General features: G+C 60.7%; 3 protein-coding genes across 3 annotated transcripts; 1 reads left to right on the forward strand and 2 right to left on the reverse strand.

Annotated features, from left to right (window-relative positions):
• Positions 1-822: 822 nt before the first annotated feature.
• Positions 823-17,169, forward strand: NECAB3 (N-terminal EF-hand calcium binding protein 3). Its single transcript, XM_069495830.1, has 13 exons — positions 823-939; positions 2,717-2,741; positions 4,346-4,454; positions 5,426-5,451; positions 5,645-5,742; positions 14,034-14,170; positions 14,451-14,569; positions 14,726-14,805; positions 14,910-14,963; positions 15,401-15,513; positions 15,670-15,747; positions 16,217-16,308; positions 16,398-17,169. The coding sequence occupies exons 1-13, from the start codon at positions 823-825 to the stop codon at positions 16,424-16,426; spliced, it is 1,077 nt and encodes a 358-aa protein (XP_069351931.1). The 3' UTR covers positions 16,427-17,169.
• On the reverse strand, positions 7,257-8,113 carry ACTL10 (actin like 10). The gene has a single exon (XM_069496307.1). The coding sequence runs from the start codon at positions 8,039-8,041 to the stop codon at positions 7,268-7,270; it is 774 nt and encodes a 257-aa protein (XP_069352408.1). The 5' UTR covers positions 8,042-8,113; the 3' UTR covers positions 7,257-7,267.
• On the reverse strand, positions 11,313-12,397 carry C20H20orf144 (chromosome 20 C20orf144 homolog). Its single transcript, XM_069496393.1, has 2 exons — positions 12,272-12,397; positions 11,313-11,597 (listed from the first exon to the last, which is right to left on the reverse strand). Exons 1-2 carry the CDS (start codon positions 12,395-12,397, stop codon positions 11,313-11,315), a joined length of 411 nt encoding a protein of 136 aa, XP_069352494.1.
• Positions 17,170-17,525: the final 356 nt, after the last annotated feature.

The following is a 17,525-nucleotide window of genomic DNA, read 5'->3' on the forward strand; positions in this document are numbered from 1 at the left end:
TTTATTCAGGGGACAAGGAGTCACTAGTCTGAGATAGGAGTGACATGTCCTGTTTCATATTTTAAAGCTCCCTCTGGTTGCTGTGTGGAGAATGGATGGATGGGAGGGGAAAGTGAAGGCCAAGTTGAATTTCAGTGCAGGAGAGGGTGGAGGTGAGTCAGGCCACCTGAGACATGGGGGAGAGAAGGGTGACTGGGAGTCGTCCACGTGAGCCTGTGTAACAAACCCTTAGGTGGGCTTCCTCTGAGCCAGTCCCGAGTCCCAGCAATTCTTTAGGGTGTCCATTATCCCCAGTTTCACAGACTGAGAATACAGATGCTCAGAGAAGTGAAGTCCCTTGTGTCACTCTTATGCCTCTGTAGTTGCTGCTTGTACCTATAATAGCTGCTTTCTGGGTGGGCGTGCGCAGCCCCTGCCATCCTGGCGGCCAGTACTCCAGGCATTTACTCAGCCTGTCCCTGGAGGACATGACCCCTCGAGTGGTTCCTTACTCCGCAGTGGCACCCCCCCACCCCCACCGGAGGCTCCAGTGGCGGAACCCCGGAGGTAATCGGTGTTGGAATTTGATGTTGTGCAGCCTGGACTTTGCACTCATTTTCCAGACGGGGAAACCGAGGCCGGAGGCGGGTTCGCTGGGGCCGGGGGCCGGGCCCGGGGTGGCGGGGGCGGGGGGGTGGGGCCGCGGCGGGGGGCGGGGCGGCGGGGGCGGGGCTCGCGCGTCGGCGCCAATGGGCGGGCGTCCCCCAGCCCCACCGAGTCCGCGGCGGCGGAGTCCGGGGCCGGAGCGAGCCGCAGCCGAGCCCGAGCCGAGCGGGCGGCGCCATGGCGTGCGCGGGGCTGCTCGCCGTGTGCCTGCTCCGGCCGCCCGCGCCCCAGCCCCCGCGGCGCCCCGAGCCCACGCCCGACGCCGGGCCCGCCGGACACGCGCTCTTCCAGGACGTGAGTGGGGCGCGGGCGGTGTCTCTCGCGGGGCCTCCCCAGGTCGCGATCGCGTCTCTCCCTGTGTCTCCCTGGCCCCGTCTCTGCGTCTTTCTCTGTCTCTGTCTCTCCCTCTCACTACAGTCTGTTTGGGTCTCCCTTATCTTGACCTCGCTGCCTTTGTGTCTCCTGTTCTCTGTCTCTCCGAGTCTCCCCTTGTCTCTGTCTGCTCCAGTGTCACTGCCCTTGCTGCCCCCACCCCAAACCCACCCATCTGTGTGTCTGGTGAGGGTGGGGGCTGTCAACACTTAATCACAGCAGCAGTCACTGTGCCCACTCTGGTGGCCCCGGGCTGGATTGACAGGGTGGCAGGGGTGGAAGCATAAGGAGGTCCTCACTCCTGACCCAAGTGCCTCAGGCCCGACCCGAAGGCAGTGGAGTCCCACAGTTGGTAAAGGCTGCCAACGGTCATCATCTGTGGTCTGTGCCCCCCCCCCCACTACCAGGGGCAGTGGTGGCCCTGCAGCCCCTTCTCTGCCCTGTCTTGGCCCTCTCATGCCCCCACTCCAGAGGTCCCCACCAGAGTTAAAGGCTGTGCCACTGCCCCCTCCCCACTGACCCCAGTGACTCAGCACCTTGACCACAGCCCTCCTGGCTGGAAGGGACCCCCTCCCATTTCCCAGGTAGGAAAATCAAGGCCTAAGGGGTTATGTCCCAGGTCACACGTGGAGGCAGGGACATTCTCAGCTTAGCACCCTTGTCCCTGCTAAGTATCTCCGTCTACCCCACCCAGAGCTCACTGGGCTGCTGTGTGACCCTAAGCCAGTGACAGACCTTCTCTGGTCAGGTTAGGGGTTAGAGTCATTCCTGAGCTTCACTGACCCTGAGAAAACAGCTGGAGGGGGTTGGCGTTCAGGACCTGGAGCCCATGGGGACTCTTTCCCCAGGCTTTCGCCTGCCCCTCCTTGCCAGGCCTACTGGTCTGCCCCTTGCTGGGCTGCTTTGGGTGACCTGGGAGCGCTGGTCCCTGGGAGAGGAGCAGAATCTGTCTTGACTCCGCTCCTCTCTGCCTCTGTTGCCCTTTATCTCTGCTTCTCCATAAACAAAATCTGCTGACCCTGCCTTCTGCCACCCTCGCTCCCCCTCGCACACGTACGTGTACACACACGCCTTTCCAAGGGCCTCACAGAGTCAGCCTCATAGGAAGCCCCAGCCCGGAAAGGGTTAAGCCCAGGCTGCTCCCATGTGCGCTAGTCAGAAAACTGAGGCACCTGCAAAGAAAAGACTAGCCACTGCCTGGTAGTGTCTGTCTCCAAAAAGCACACAAGGAAACAGCGCCGAGAAGGTAGAGTCTGGGATAGACCATGGCCACACAGCAGGGTTGCGGGTTCAGGTCTGGGACAGCTGCCCAGGATCCTTGGGCCGCATCTTGGCCCATCTCCCCAAACTGCCTCAAGCTGGGACCATGCCAAGGGCTGATGCATCAGACAGAACTTGGGCTGGACTCTGGGCATAGGAGGGACGGATGTAGGGAGCCGGCCTGGAGCACTCCCCTCCCTGGGAGGCCAGGCCCTGCAGAAGTGAGCACCTGCTGTGTGCTCTTCCTGTGCCTCCTGCAGGAAAAGCTCCTGCAGGGCTGAGCTGGGCAGGGGGTTGGGACCAGGCTGGGCAGGAGGAGAGGCGAGGCAGGGGGCAGGCAGGCCAGCTGGAGCCCTGTCGGGTTGGGTGGGGTTGGGTGGGGGCCTCTCGTCTCCCAGGCCCCACTCACAGCTCCCTCCCCCCACCCCTTGTCCTCTAGGTTTTCCGCAGAGCAGACAAGAATGGTGAGTGTGGCTTCCCCTGGGTCCCACAGAGGGAGGCACGGTGGGGGACATCCAGCGGGCTCAGGGGAGAGTTGCGGGGTGGGGAGGGCACAGTCTAGAGTGGAGAAAAATCTTCAAGAGAATCAATCGAGGCATCCTTCCCAGAAAAAGTGTGGTCTGAGCCAAGTTTGGCAGGATGGAGCGCAGAGGCAGTGTGGTCTGGCCAGGGGCTGGAGGCAGTGGCTTGCTTTCCTGTAGCACCCTGGCACAGTGATGGCTATTTGCTGTACATGACCTCGTGCTGTCCTCACAGCCACCAGCTAAGTTGGAATTCTTCACCCCATTTCACAAACGAGCAGAGGCCCAGAGAGGTGAAGCAGGCTGCCTGAGGTCACACAGCCTTTAACTGGTGGGCCTCCAGCCCGGGTCTTTGTGACAGTTGGTCCCTTGGTCCTGGGCTCCCTGCGTGAGGGGCTTGGAAGGCTGAGGTACTGGAGATGAGGCCCTTTGGGAGACTTTACTCAGATTTGTAGAGGGCCTAGTAGCTTCCCATATGACCAACCACCTGGACCCAGGGCGGGCGTAGAGGACACAGTTAAACCCACCCCTTGATCAGGGATAAAGCTGGGCCCAGTGCCCAGGGGGTCAGCTCCCCCTGCCCTGGGTCCTGGGCAGTCTCAGGCCCTGTTCTGGGAAAGCCTTGGAAGCTCAAGCAGAGCCCTAGAGGATCCAGCAAGCAACAGGTTGCTGCCCCTCGATGGCCTGGAGCCCGCTGTGCCCCGAGGCGGCAGCCAGCCCTGAGCTCCTTTCGTCTGGGTCTTCAGACCCTCTTGTGTCTCACCCTTCTTGAGACAGGGCATGTCCCCACCCTTTGTCCCTTCTTGGGTCTCTTCAAATTGGTAGAGGTGTTTGTCCCAACCTTTTGTCGGGACACCTGCCCCCACTTGGATCAGGGCCTTCTGTCGGGGGAGGCTCCCACCCTCCCCCGGCTGGGCTTCGCCCACCCATCTGCTCAGAGACCTCGCACATCATTCAGGCCAAGTCCCGGTGTCTTTGACTATCCCACTCAACTGCTGTCCGCCTCTGCTCACATGCCCCCTGTGATGGGGAGCTCATTCCCTCCTGAGCCAGCCTGCTGCTTCATCCAGAGGCTCCAACTCTTAGGAAGATTTCATCTGCCCAGTGGCTTCTCTGTGAAGGTCCCGGGTCCAGAACACAGAGGTTCCCTTCGCCCTGGAGCAAGGCTGGCCAGCATCTGGGGCGGAGACTTGGCTTCCAAGTCTTCCCAAGTGACGTTGAGGCCCTGCCATGCTCTGGCCATGTCCCAGCCTGTTTGTGTCTTCATTTAGCAAACATTTATTGAGTCCCTACCCAAAGCCATGTGTGTACTGCCCTGTCCCCTGGGTGCCTGCAAAGTGGGTCCTGTTGCCTTCAGTGGACATCTTTGAAGACCCCAGTCCTTTTGTCCTCAATAGTCAGGCTCCCTGCTGAGCTCAGTCTCCCATCCCCCCTGGCTGGGTGGTTGTGAGATGTGAGGAGGCCTCTGGGGGCCCTGGACCTGGTGGCAGGGGTGCAGTCCGGGGTCAGAGATACCTACTTTTCTCCCCGTCCTCCCCCCACCCCAGATGATGGTAAGCTCTCATTTGAGGAATTCCAGAATTACTTTGCCGATGGGGTTCTCAGCCCAGGGGAGCTGCGGGAACTGTTCGGCGGCATTGATGGGCGTTTCACCGAGTGAGTACGAGAGAGGGGATGGTTGGGCCATGGGTGGAAGCAAGGCTAGGTTGTCCCTACCCCCACTGTGTCCCCTGCTGCCTCTGTTCTTGTTGGAGGACTCTTGCGGTTGGGGGCAGGGAGAAAGGTGCTAAGGCTTGGTGCCAACTTAACCAGCCCGCCCACCCCTCCCCAGCTCCAGCCTTGCCCACTACACTGCTTCCAGCTGGGACCCCAAAAATAGCCAAGTCTGAGTCACCACCCGTGGCTCAGCCCTCCATTCCCGATTCCTGCAGGGACCAGAGGATGCCTGGGGACAGCTGGGCCCCGCCTGCTTCCACCCAGTAATGCAGGTGCACGAACACACACACACCTCCCTGCGTGTGCTCCCACATACACACGTCTTGGCAAGAGTGTGCACACTCCTCTCTGTGCTCCCGCACATGGGTGCACACACATGCACAGCTGTTCCTTCCTCTCACTTCCCTTCTCTCTTTAGGATAAATCTCAGACTCTCGGAGGCATTCAAGGCTCCCGAGACTTGGGCTGGAGCTTTTGTCTGTGGTGTTCCCCTCCCCCCCCACCAGCCTCCCCGAATTCCTTGTCCTTCAAGACCTAGTTTGGGCAGCCCCTTCTCTAGAAGCCCTGACCTATGAAGTGAATACCCCGTTCCCCACCTGGTCCTGATTCCCCTTCCCAGCTCTGACCACTCCTCTCTGGCCCGTGTCCACATCTGTCTCCCCCTGGCCTGAGGTCCCCTCGGAGGCCAAGAGTGGGTGTGAGCCTTTGCCCTCAGAGCGTTTGACAGGGGCAGTGGTACCCTTTCTCCTCCCCAGCGAGGACTCTGCCCACGGAGCAACTTAATCTGGGGTGGAGCAGGGGTCACCTCCTGGCCAGGCCGAGTTGGGAGTTGGTGGGGGCAGGGGCGTTGCCTTCCCAGTTTACCAGGCCCAGTCTAAAGGTCTGAAGGGCACCTTCTCTTTTCCCTGCAGCAATTTAGAAACGGAAAAACTGTGTGGTGAGTAGGCCCATGGGAGCTCTCGTCTCCCGGGCCCCCTGGGTGGGTGGCTGTGGCAAGGGGGCTGTTGCTGGTCACCTGATGGGACAGGATGGGCTGGGCTTGGGATACGAGGCCTGCTTGGCTGCTGAATTCCAGGCTGGGTAGATGGGTGGGGGGCCCAGGAACCCCTGAGCACCAACTCTGCCCACAGACTACTTCTCAGAACACCTGGGTGTCTACCGGCCTGTGCTGGCGGCCTTGGAGTCGCTGAATCGTGCAGTGCTCACTGCCATGGATGCCACCAAGCTGGTGAGTGGAGTGGCTGGTGGTGGCGGGCCCACAGTGAGGCGGGGGGTGTCTGCTGGCCACTGTTTTGGCTCAGGGCTGTGGAGCTAGAGGCCTGGGTTCCAATCTTGGCTCTCCCACTTTGTGCCTGTGCCCCCTTACTCTCTGGGCCTCAGTTTGCTCATCTGTGAACCAGGGGTCCTAGAGCCTACCTCCACAGTCACTGGGACCAGTGCACGAGAAGGCAGGCAGGGACTTTTGGGTTTAGCTCTCTGCTCCCAGCACCCCGAACAATGCCTGGCACACAGTACGTGCTTCATACTGGAGCTGCTGCTGCTGTTTTTATTACTGGCTATTCGTAACTGTCGTGGGACTTCAGGCAGCCCAGGACCCGGCAGGGATGAGCTGGGGGTGGGGCGGTGCTGTGCTGGGGCATGGAGCCTATGGGGCAGGGTCTGGCCCGAGGACATATGTGAGTAACCAGGTATGTGTGCACCTGTGTGTTTGTGCACGTGTGTGGACACGTGTGTGCACAAGCATAAACAGTGCTGACAGCCAGGACTCCAGGACCTTGGGTGGTGACTTCAGATAGTAAGCCACCCCACCCTTTGTGTGTTCCTTTTAAGAAATGTCTTCACCTCCCTTTGCCCCATAGCTCTTATGAGGGGGAGGGAGCAGTGAGCCTGACACTGCCTTTCACAGAAGGGGAAACTGAGGCCCCCGGAGTCAACAATCACCTGAGCACACAGCTGGGGACAGGGTTTCTCCTGGTTGCTTTCAAGTGAGCGATTTAGTAGCTTTTCAGAGCTGCCCCTTGGGAGCTGGCATGGAATGTGTGTCCAAATGGTACATGATGAGGGGATGAGGGGACTTCCCTATCTGTGGTGTGGACACAGTGGTGGCATCACCTTCCTTGTTGCCAAGGAAATGGCCCTGGGGCTGGGCAGCTGGACTGGCATTCTCTGAACTGGCAGTGGTTGGGGGATTCAAACTGCAGGTCAGGCCGGGCGCGGTGGCTCACGCCTGTAATCCTAGCACTCTGGGAGGCCGAGGTGGGCGGATCGTTTGAGCTCAGGAGTTCGAGACCAGCCTGAGCAAGAGCGAGACCCCATCTCTACTAAAAATAGAAAGAAATTATATAGACAGCTAAAAATATGTATAGAAAAAATTAGCCGGGCATGGTAGTGCATGCCTGTAGTCCCAGCTACTCGGGAGGCTGAGACAGGAGGATCCCTTGAGCTCAGGAGTTTGAGGTTGCTGTGAGCTAGGCTGACGCCACGGCACTCACTCTAGCCTGGGCAACAAAGAGAGACTCTGTCTCAAAAAAAAAAAAAAAAAACAAACTGCAGGTCAAATATGAGGGTCCCATAGTCCCTAACCACCTTCTCCAGGCCCAGAAAAGGGTGGGAGGTGGCCCACGGATACACAATGACGCCACCAGCTCCAAACATGAGACTCTTTATCTGGCACTCAATGCTTCTGATAGAGCTACACCTCAGCCCAGGGCCTCTGCAGCCCCCGCGGCACCACCGCGCCAGTCCAGCCTGACTCAGTCGAACACTTCGTGCACCAACCTGGAGCCACACTCCTGGTACATGCCACGGGTCATCCAGCTGCGTTGGAAGGAGCACAAGGAGGCCACCATGGAGCCGCCTGTCCACACGGCCGTGCCACGCCGCGGATTGGCCACCAGGTGGGGCCGCAGGGCCGTGAAGCCATGGCACTGGCACTGCGCCTCCAGCTCCTTTTCCAGGCGCTCAGGGAAGCCAGGGAAAAGCGTGGAGCCTCCGGCCAGCACCACGGTGTGAGCCAGCCGCTCCCGCAGTGTTTCGGGCGTCTTCTGCAGCGCCTGGAAGGCCAGCACGTGCAGGCCTGGCTCAGCCTGGCCTACCAGGCCTGGCTGGAAGATGGGTTCGGGGCAGAGGAAGCGCTCGCTGCTTAGGTGGACGGAACACCCATTGCTCATTAAGAAGCTGGCCGGATGGTGGCGGGCGGGGTTCTGCAGATCGCGCTCGAAGTCCAGTGACACGTAGCAGCAGCGCTTCTTGAGCTGTGTGATGGCCTTGCGGGACAGGGCCTGCTGCTGGAGGTAGGGGAACCCTGACACCAGCAGCTCCCGCAGGTAGCGCGACAGGGTGCTGCCTGCCACGTCCAGCCGGAAGGTGGCCTCGTGCCACGAATGACCCGCGTAGATGGGCGTTGCGTGGCACACGCCCGCGCCCGCCTCCACTGCCAGCCCGGTGAACGCGCCGGTGGAGCAGAGCGCCAACAACGCGGTGCTGGCCATGTGGCACGCGGGCACTGCCAGGGCCTCGAACAGCATCTCGGCCACCCTCTCGCGGCCCGCAGGCGGTGCCGATGGCGAGTCGCTCACCAGCACTGGCCACTGCTCTGGGCACACCCGCAGGCCGCCCACCAGCAGGCGCTCCCACAGCCCTTCCAGCGCCTCCCAGTCCACCACCACGCCGTGCTTGATGGGGTGCGCCCGCGCCACGCCGCCCGCCAGCTCGCAGCCTGGCGCGCCGGGCAGCACGGGCCGGTCCCAGCTGGGCACCAGACTGGAGGTCTTCAGCACTACGCGCGGCTGGGCCTCGCCCGCGAAGCCCGCCTTGGTGAAGCCCGAGCCCGGGTCCACCACCACCGCTACGTGGCTTCGTGAGGGCCACCCGCGGGCCCGGCGGCTCCGGGACGCCGACGCCACCCTCCGGGCTCGGCCCCGCCCTTCAGCGAAGGGCCCGTCCCCTCCGCGCGGCTGCGCCTTTTCTGCGAGGCCCTTCTCTATCCTAGACGGAGGGGATCTTGGCCCTGAGTCCTGGGCCTAAGTCCCTCTTTTCCTGGGCCAGATAACTATCCTTTCCAATTCTTAACTCCGCCCCTGGTCGTGAAGCCACACCTCTTCGGGCCACTGCGGCCCCGCCCCTGGTGTCAGTCTCCGCTCGCGCTGGGCCCCACCTCGCAGGACTCGCCTCTGCTGTGCGATTCCGCCCCTCTGGCCCTTTCTGAGGTCGATGCCGAGAGGGCCAGGCCAAATCCTTTTAGATATCGAGAAGCCACCCGGAGGAACAGAGCTCTGGGAATGAAGGCGCCCTGTGGCAAGGCCATCTGGACATATATCCGCCCTAGGTACCCAGGAGTCCAGCCTGGCCCTTGAGCCCCAGGCAGCCTCCTGGCATCTCTCACCTGGGCTTGGCCGCAGAAGTTCCTGGTTGTGGAGGTGGAGGAGGGGCTGGTCAAAGGAGGAAGGAAGAAAAGAATTTGGACTGGACTCAATTGTGACCTCAGTTCTCAGCACTGGCAGTGCTAACACAGCCCCCGCCCACCCCCCCATGAACACTCCTGGACCCATCCTCTCGCCTGGACAGGGCCAAGGGCAGCGACTTCAGCATCCAGGGGTCTGGCCTCAGCTGCCCAGCACAAACAGTCTGATGCCTTCCCCAAACCACTTGGGATTATCTGATGTACTCGATCCACATGTGAGGCTCCTCCCCTCTCAGCCCAAAGAGAAACCTCTTAATCACCGATCTACAGCTACTCTGGGGATCTCTGTGCCCTCAACCCTGAGGGGCTCAGGCAGCCCACATAGGGGCTCCATCTTCAGGGACCTCCTCAAATGGACTCACGTAGGCCTGAGTTTATGACTTAGTTCTGAAACTGACACCACTGTGCAATCTTGAGCAAGTCCTGGTTGTTCTCTGAGCTCAGTTTCTCTCTCCAGAAGGTAGTAGTAATCATCACGCACAGAAAACAGGCCGCTTGTCTCTGCCAAGCCTCATTATGGTCTTTAGGATCATCTCGGTTGCAAGTAGAAAGCTCACTCAGGTGAACGTAAGCTAAAACGGGGATTTTTATTACAAGGATCTTGTCTTAGGGATACCAAAGGCAAGGGCTGAAATCAGGATTCAGGAGTAGGGTCTGACCATAGGGCTGTTGGGAACCCCGGTTGTGCACTGTCTTTGCATTGTGTTTTTAGTCTGAAAACTGACTTTGGCCTGTGCATGTTCATGTGGAAAACATGGTCTCTTCCAGCTCCTGAATTACAGTTCCAGGGAAGGGGCCCATAGGACCAGCTTGGACCAATCACATATGGCCAGGAGGCTGGCCCCCTGCAAAAACATGGTTGTCCTGATTGTAACTGTAGAGATGGTAGTTCTCATAAGCAGGGTCATGCAACCTCCAGCTTGATGCAGGCAATGTGGAGGGATGTTGATTGTGTTGACAGTGACAAAAGTACATCTACAGGCTGGGTGCAAGGGCTCACACCTGTAATCCTAACACTCTGGGAGGCCGAGGTGGGAGGATAGCTTGATGTCAGGAGTTTGAGACCAGCCTGAGCAAGAACGAGACCACCGTCTCTACTAAAAATAGAAAAATTAGCTGCGTGCAGTGGCAGGCACCTGTAGTCCTAGCTACTCGGGAGGCTGAGGCAGGAGGATCGCCTCAGCCCAGGAGTTTGAGGTTGTGGTGAACTATGATGATGCCACTGCACTCTAGTGGGGGTGACACAGCAGGACTCTGTCTCAAAAAAAAAAAAAAAAATGCATCTTCAGCAAAAGAAGCTGCCTGGTGGCTCTAGTGATCTGGGACCTCCACCCCTATAATATCTGCCCCCAAAAGGGGCATTCTGAGGTTGGTCACCAGCGTGTGGCAGGAAGGTAGGCTGCAGGTTTGGCAGGGCTGGGGTGGCATTAGGGTGTGGAACTGGATTCATGAGACGCAGCTGGGCAGGAAAGTGTGCTTGGCCTCAAGTGAGTGATTCAGGGAGTGAGCCTCACACTGGAGACTCTAAGTGGCAGTATGGCTTGGACTCATTGTGACCTTAGTCCTCAGAAGCCCCCTCCCCACCATGAAAATTCCCTGGACCCATCCTCTCTCCTGGACAGGGCCAAGGGCGGTGATTTTGGCATCCAGGGGTCTGGCCTCAGCTGCCCAGCACAACCAGTGGTTTGGAAGATGACTTTGTCTGCAATGCGGGGAGGGGATGGGACAAGATAGTTTGAGAGACAACGGCTGAATTTGACAGAGGTTACTGGGGGGAGACTTGGGGGGCGGGGGCGAGTGCTTGAGGATTACCAAGCACAGCGGGGTAGGAGTGAGTGGCCAGAAGCCCAGGGATTCCAGCCTCTCCTAGGTGCTTCCGCGGGCAGAATCTGAGTCTAGGGCCTCACCCCCGCTGGCTGTGGGATCCTGGCTGTTCCCAGGATTCTGCCTGTCTGTCTGCGACACTCCCTCTGCCTAGGAGGGATTTCTGAATACTGGGGACTCTTGAAGGTGTTAGGCCTTTAATGGAAAGCTGGTCCCTCCTCCTAGCCCGGCTAAGCCTGGGTTCCCTGCGTCTTCCCTCGGGCCCGGCGGGATCTGCTCTGGGTCTGGAATGTTGGCGGAAGGAGAACAGCCTCCGCCACTGTAGCAGGGTGTCCCCTCCCCAGGTCAAGGAAGGGGTTCTGGTTCTGACCCTTGGCACGACGAAGGAGAAGGCAACAGACAGCCCTGGCTCCAGACCATGGCGGTGGCTCCGGGCCTCGGCTTTGCTCCCCGTCCCCCTCGCCCCGAGGGCTCCGACAGAGCTAGCAGGCGCCGGGGTTCCCACGCGCTCTTTATTGGGCCGGGCGCTCAGGGCCGCGGTGTCGCTTGCGCGGCTGCTCCCCCGCGCGGCGCCCCTCCTCCTGCAGCCGCGCGTCCAGCAGCAGCAGCAGCAGCACCAGGAGCCTCTTCATCTCGCGCGCGCGCGCGCTCTCGCGCCGCTCCGCGCCGTCGCCCGCTCCTCGCAGCATGGGCGCCTCGGGCGACACCCCCGCGGCGCCCGGCGCGTTCTCGGCCGGCCGCCCGGCTTCGGCCTGCTGCGGCCACTTGTCCACGGGGAAAATCAGCACGATCTTGGTCTGGGGACGGGGCGAGGGCGTGAGCGGAAAGAGCTCATCCGCTCGGCTCCTGTCTCCCAGGACTGCCCCTCTGCGTTCCCGGGACTCCCGTCACCCTTCCATGCGCGGGCGGTGGGGAGAAGCACACCCTTCCCTGCTGGGCGCCAGCGACCACCGCCTCTCCTCTGGAAACCCTCGCCCACCCCAGGCTGACTTCCTGGGACCCAGCTACGTCCACGTGTATGGGATCCCCGCCTGCCCGCCCAGCCTTCATGCCTGGGCCAGGGTCTCTGCCCCTCGGATGTAGCCCGCCTTGGGGCTGGGGGCTGAAGAGGGCACAGGGAGTTTCCCGTGGCCATAGCCCCAGTAGTACCAACCGGGGCTGACTGCCCACGCCGGCCCCTCCACTCATTTGTCCAGGGTTGGGAGACTCCCTCTCGTGTCCACCCTTCTGGGCTCCCGGGTCTCACCCACCCTTGGTTTCTGGAATCCCTGTCCTCCCCTCTGGGCTTCTAGGACCCCTACCCATACCCATCCAGGCTCCTGGGACCCTCATCTTTGCGAGGGATTTTCTGACCCTTCTCTTACTCCTAGGACTTCTGCCCACAAGACCTCCTAGCATCCCTTCCCGCCAACCTGTCCAGGGTCCCCAGACCTCTGCCTGCCCCCTCACCCCACCCCACCCCTACACTCACACTCTGCTTCTTCCGCTTGAGGTGGCTGAAGAACTGTTTCCACCGGGCCTTGTCCATGTCAGGTGGCCTCTCCTTGGGGGCCTGTTTGGGTGCTTTGGTCCTTTTGTGGGAACTATTGTTTCCCATGGCAGGGCTGATCACCACTGAGGGCTACAGCCCATACTGCCTCTGCCTTGTCCTCTGGGCCCTGGCCCCGCCCCGTCCAGGGGAGGCCACATTGTGACCTCATAAGTTGAGGTCACCAGTTCCAGGGTCTGGGCTCCTCCTCCCAGAATTCACAGGTGAATCTGGGCTCCATTCACTCTGTGACTTCTTCTGGCCTTGGTTTCTCAGCTGTAAAACCAGGCTAATGATTTATAAGCCAGGCAATGCATGTGAGGTGCTTAGTGGTGAATAGAGAGGAATTTCTGTGGCTTCGGTTTGAATTCTGGCCCTGCCACCAACTTGCTGTGTGATCTTGGCCAAGATTATTAACCTCTCTTGGCCTTAGTTTTCTCATCTGCAAAATGGGGTCAATTATCATTCCTGTATTGTTACGAGGGTTAAATGAAATTCTTGGAATAGTGCCTGGCACAGAATGGGTGCTTTTGTCATCAGGTTCTTTGGTTGTAAGCAACAGAAACTGATCCTCTTTAGTGCCAAAAAGGGAATCTTTTGGAAAGATTTCTTGGAGACAGACACCCTGGCCTCTCTGAGAATGAAAGGACCCAGCCTCTTCTCTGTCCCTGTCTCCCAGCTCACAAGCCTGGCCCAGGATTTCCCACCTGCTGGCTGAGCTGAGGAGGTCATGGGGAGGAGAGGAAGCCCCTGACGATGGAGTTTCTGGAGCCCCCCTGTAGAGGGAGGACAGGCACCTGGACTGTGGCTCCCCAGGGTTCCCATCCCGGGGTGCGGGGAGGGAGTGGGGGTGAGGCGATTCTCAGGACAGCCGTGACTGTTGGGAATACAGGGGGCAGGTTCCTTGTTAGTATTATGTTTGACAACAAAAATTTTCTCCTGGTATCGGGAACTTAACTTCCAGGCCCTGGGCTGAGTCCTATGTGGGAATTAACTCCTGGGGGCCTCCCAGCAGCTCAGTGTGATGAGTGTTATTCCTGCTGTATAGATGAGGAAACTGAGGCACCAGAAGGTGCAAGGAGAGTCCCAGGATGGGCAGGACAGGGCCTAGTGCATGCTGGCCCCTGCCTCTCCACCCACCTTGGGAGGGGCTGGGGGAGGCTGGTGATGTGGGTAGGGGTCAATACTGGGGTTGGGGTGAGGACAGCGACTTGGTTGTCTTATATCTGCCACTCCTAGTAAAGTTTGTCCCATGGACGAACAAATGAATGAATGCAATGTGCATGTGAGTTTTGCCTCATGTGTCAAAGTTGGGCCTTGGAGATCCTGTCACCAGCCCTCACCAGCCTAGCTGTGCCTAGGACCTCCCTGGCCATGGTGTTGCTGAAGGTGGCAGCCCTGACGGGGAAGGGGCAATGAGGTCCACAAAAGCCAGGCGTGCCAGCTGGCAGACGCCTCCCTGTGAGTGGGTCCCACACCCCCCAGGAAGGGAGGCCATGCCTAGACGAGGAGGGGTCCAGGCCCTCCTTGCCCACTGGCCTCAGTGCTGTCCTGCCCACGCCAGGTTTGCATGCCCCTGCCCTTGGCACTACCCCTGTTGCTCCAATGGGCAAGAGGTAGGGGACCAGGGAGGCAGCACCCCACTCAGAAGTAAATGCGCAGGCTGGGAATAATGGCAACGGTGACCGTCCCCCTCGGCCCTCAGGAGTATGAGCAGGCCTCCAAGGTGGACCAGTTCGTGACACGCTTCCTGCTGCGGGAGACGGTGAGCCAGCTACAAGCCCTGCAGAGCTCGCTGGAGGGGGCGTCAGATACCCTGGAGGCCGAGGCCCGTGGCGCGAGGTACGTGGGGGCCCTGCAGCCTGCGGGTACAGTTCGTGCGTAGCCCATGGTCCCCCCATCTCACATCGCTCAGCCTCTTCACACTCCGTAGCGCAGCGTCCAGGAGCCGTGTTCTCGGGCAGGGAGGCCGTGAGGGGCTGAGAAGAGGCGGCTGGCTTTGGAGCTAGGCCTCAAGGTCCCAGAAGGCCTGTCTTGCCCCACCCAGGCCTGGCCCTGTCCTGGGCCCCAGTTCTTGGCCCTGTGGGTCTGGGGGCAGTGGCTGACCCCCCACTTCCCTCAGGTCAGACGAAGAGAGTGTGGAAGCGCAGCGCAGGCCCCGTGGCAGCTGGCGGGCAGGGCGCAGGGCCTTGAAGAGCATCAGTCGGTCACCCAGCTGGTCTCCTGGCTCCTCTGACATAGGTGCGCCTGTGACAGGGTGGGAGGCCTGGCCAAGGAGGGTCCAGGGTGGGCGCCACATCCCCCATTCCCCTGGTGTCTGCTCCCCCACTGTCCCCCAGTTCATCCTGAGAAGCCTCCCAGCCTGAGGGCCCATCCTGACCCCCCACGGGCCCCCAGGGCGGAGCTCGGAGGCCGAGATGCAGTGGCGGCTCCAGGTCAACCGTCTCCAGGAGCTCATTGACCAGCTCGAGTGCAAGGTGAGCGGCCATGTGCCCAGTGCCCCACGGGGGAGGACCTTCCCGGCATCTGCCCAAGTCAGGCCCACGCTGGGGGCCCGGCCCACACTCTGTGTCCCTCACAGGCCCCCCGGCTGGAACCCCTGCGTGAAGAGGACCTGGCCAAGGGGCCCGACTCGGTAAGCCCGGGAGAGGGGCAGGCAGCTGGATGGCAAGGGCTGGGGTGCCCACCAAGTGAGGGTTCGTGGGGCCAGCTGCCCACCCACCCTCTGCAGCACACACGCGCCCCTTCTCAGGCCTGGTGGGCGGGTGCTGGGCTCTGTGACCCCGCAGAAACCGCTGCCCCTCTCGGGGCCTCAGTTCCTGTCTGGATTTCTGCAACCAGGGCTGGGCCAGCATACCGCGGGCAAGAGGGACAATGGCTGTGTCAGGCAGCGCCCTTGGAGATGGGAGAGGAGGATGGAGTCTGGGATGTCCGGGGGCAGGTTGGCAGCAGGAGCCCTGTGCAAGGTGGGCTGGACTTGGCACAGGTCAAGAGGCTGGGGTCCTCCTGGAGGCCACAGCCAGCCCCTCCCCCTGCACCCTGCCCCAGCTGACTGTCCCCCTCTCTTGCCAGCACATCTTTGTGGCCCAGAGACAGGTCCAGGTGGCAGAGGAAGCCCTGCAGGACTTCCACCGAGCCCTGTGCTGCTACGTGGACTTCACAGGGGCCCAGAGCCATTGTCTGCAGTGAGTCCTCAGCCGGCTGGTGGGACAGCTGAGGTGGGGAGGGGGTGAGCAGGGAGGGGTGCTGGGCTGGCTGACCTGGTCCCACGGGACCCCTGGTTGGGTGGGCAGCGGTGGTGGCAGCCCTGGCCTGGCCTGGCCCTCTCTTTGGCCCCATAGTGTGTCTGCACAGAAGATGCTGGACAGCGCCTCCTTCACGCTGTATGAGTTCTGGCGGGATGAGGCCTCCTGGAGAAGGTAGGAATGATGGTCTAACAGCCACCATTTATGAAGTGTGGGCCCTGGGGTGAGTCAGGCTTGGGTTCAAATCCTCCTCTTCCACTTACTGGCTCTGTGCCCTCAGATGAGTTAGCTAACCCACCTGAGCCCCAGAGTCCTCTTTTCCAAAATGGCTATGGCAGCAGTTCCAACCTCCTGTGGGCTAAATGAGATGACAAGGAAAGAACTGAGTGCAGTGCCGGGAACACAGTAGGCACTCAACAAGTATACACCAGGGTTGCTGCGTGGCACACCCCATGCCAAGCACCTGCATTCAGTCCTCATAGTATCCCAGTGAAGCAGATCCTTTGTCCCCATTTCCTGGAGGAGAAAACTGAGGCTCAGAGCCAGCCTGAGGAAGGCCAGGGATCTGCCTCCGGGCAGCAGGACTGGGATGGGCATGGGGAGACCCAAGGGCGCATGGCTGCAGCCTCGGTCCCCTCTGCAGGCACCAGCAGTCGTCCTGCAGTAAGGCCTTCCAGCGCACCCTCATTGACCACCTGCGGGCTCCGGACACCCTCAGCACTGTGTTCTTCCCAGGTGTGCTGCAGCCTGACCCCTCTCCCCAGCCCTGGGACCAGGAGGGGCAGTGGCCCCGATGGCTCCTGACTTCCAACTCCAACCCACAGCCTCCTGGTGGATTCTGGATAATAACTGAGCCTGACCTGCGTAACCAAGGACCCTGGGGCCCTGCCTGCCTCCTTTGGGAACCTCTGGACTGGTCAGCCCAGCACCACGACCAAGGACCCTGCCTCCTCCTAGGCCTGGGCCAGCCCGCTGGCGCAGGGTCTCTCAGCCTGGGGATCAGGGACTGGGCGGCTTGCTTTCTGTTTATTTATTTATCACAGCGTACTCTGTTGTTTATAGCTTTAGTCTCCCTGGCACTTTGGCTTCTGCCTGGCTCAGGAGGCCTGGATTCTGGTCGCCTCTGCCGCTGCCTTGCTGTGTGACCCAGGGCAGGTCCCTCCCCTCTCAGGGTGGCCCTCAGGCCATCTGGTTGCCTAGTGGGTGTCCTGCTTTCTTCCTGCTATCTCGGGACCAGGCTTCTGCTCTTCCCCAGCCAGTGGCAGAACCAGGCCTGATGCTCAGGGACCCCCCCAGCCCCTCACACCTCGACCCCTGAGGCTGGGCCAGATCACTCAGCAGTGTGGGGTAGGGGCCTGGGTGTCCCCAGCACCCTCCTGGGCGGGCAGGCCCCCGACCCTTCCAGCGCCCATGGATGGACCAGAGACCTCTGGAGGATCCTGGGTTGGTTTGCATGTCATTTGCATATCATTTGCATGCTCTCACCCCACCCATTCTGAGGGCACTGTGGGGAGCCCCAAGGTAACCTTGCCAAGTAGCAATAATTTGGGCCCAGGGTTGCCTGCTGCCCCCAGAGACCTGAGCCCCAACCCGGGACCCTGGCACAGAGGCAATAAAGGCAGTGGTCGCCTCTGGTGTTGCCTCCTCTCTCTTGCCAAGGCCAGGCTGTGGGGCCTGTATGCCTCCCAGACCAGAAACTCAGGGCAGAAAACCTGTCTTTAGAAATCACCTGAGTCCCGTCTGGAACTCCCATGGCCACCGAGTGGCAACTTCCTCACAGCTGATGGCGGTTTCCTCGATTCAGGGCCCCTCAGCCCTACAAACCCTGTTTCTGGGGTCCAGCCTGGGAAAGGGAGGTGACACGGTCTCTGCTTTCAACCTCTCAGAATCTGCTGGGGCTTCTAGCTTCACCACACACAGAGCCTTCTCCGAGTCCCAGATAGCTCGGCTGC

The sequence above is a fragment of the Eulemur rufifrons genome, chromosome 20 (assembly GCF_041146395.1).
Source record: "Eulemur rufifrons isolate Redbay chromosome 20, OSU_ERuf_1, whole genome shotgun sequence".
NCBI lineage: Eukaryota > Metazoa > Chordata > Mammalia > Primates > Lemuridae > Eulemur > Eulemur rufifrons.

Excerpts from the sequence above, each read along its gene's own strand:
- ACTL10 (XM_069496307.1), bottom strand. The coding sequence starts at position 8,041 with ATGCTGTTCGAGGCCCTGGCAGTGCCCGCGTGCCACATGGCCAGCACC.
- C20H20orf144 (XM_069496393.1), bottom strand. The coding sequence starts at position 12,397 with ATGGGAAACAATAGTTCCCACAAAAGGACCAAAGCACCCAAACAGGCC. Across the intron at positions 11,598-12,271 it reads TCAAGCGGAAGAAGCAGAGT|ACCAAGATCGTGCTGATTTT; the intron begins GTGAGTGTAGGG and ends CCCCGTCCCCAG.
- NECAB3 (XM_069495830.1), top strand. The coding sequence starts at position 823 with ATGGCGTGCGCGGGGCTGCTCGCCGTGTGCCTGCTCCGGCCGCCCGCG. Across the intron at positions 4,455-5,425 it reads ATTGATGGGCGTTTCACCGA|CAATTTAGAAACGGAAAAAC; the intron begins GTGAGTACGAGA and ends TTTTCCCTGCAG. Across the intron at positions 5,743-14,033 it reads CCATGGATGCCACCAAGCTG|GAGTATGAGCAGGCCTCCAA; the intron begins GTGAGTGGAGTG and ends CTCGGCCCTCAG.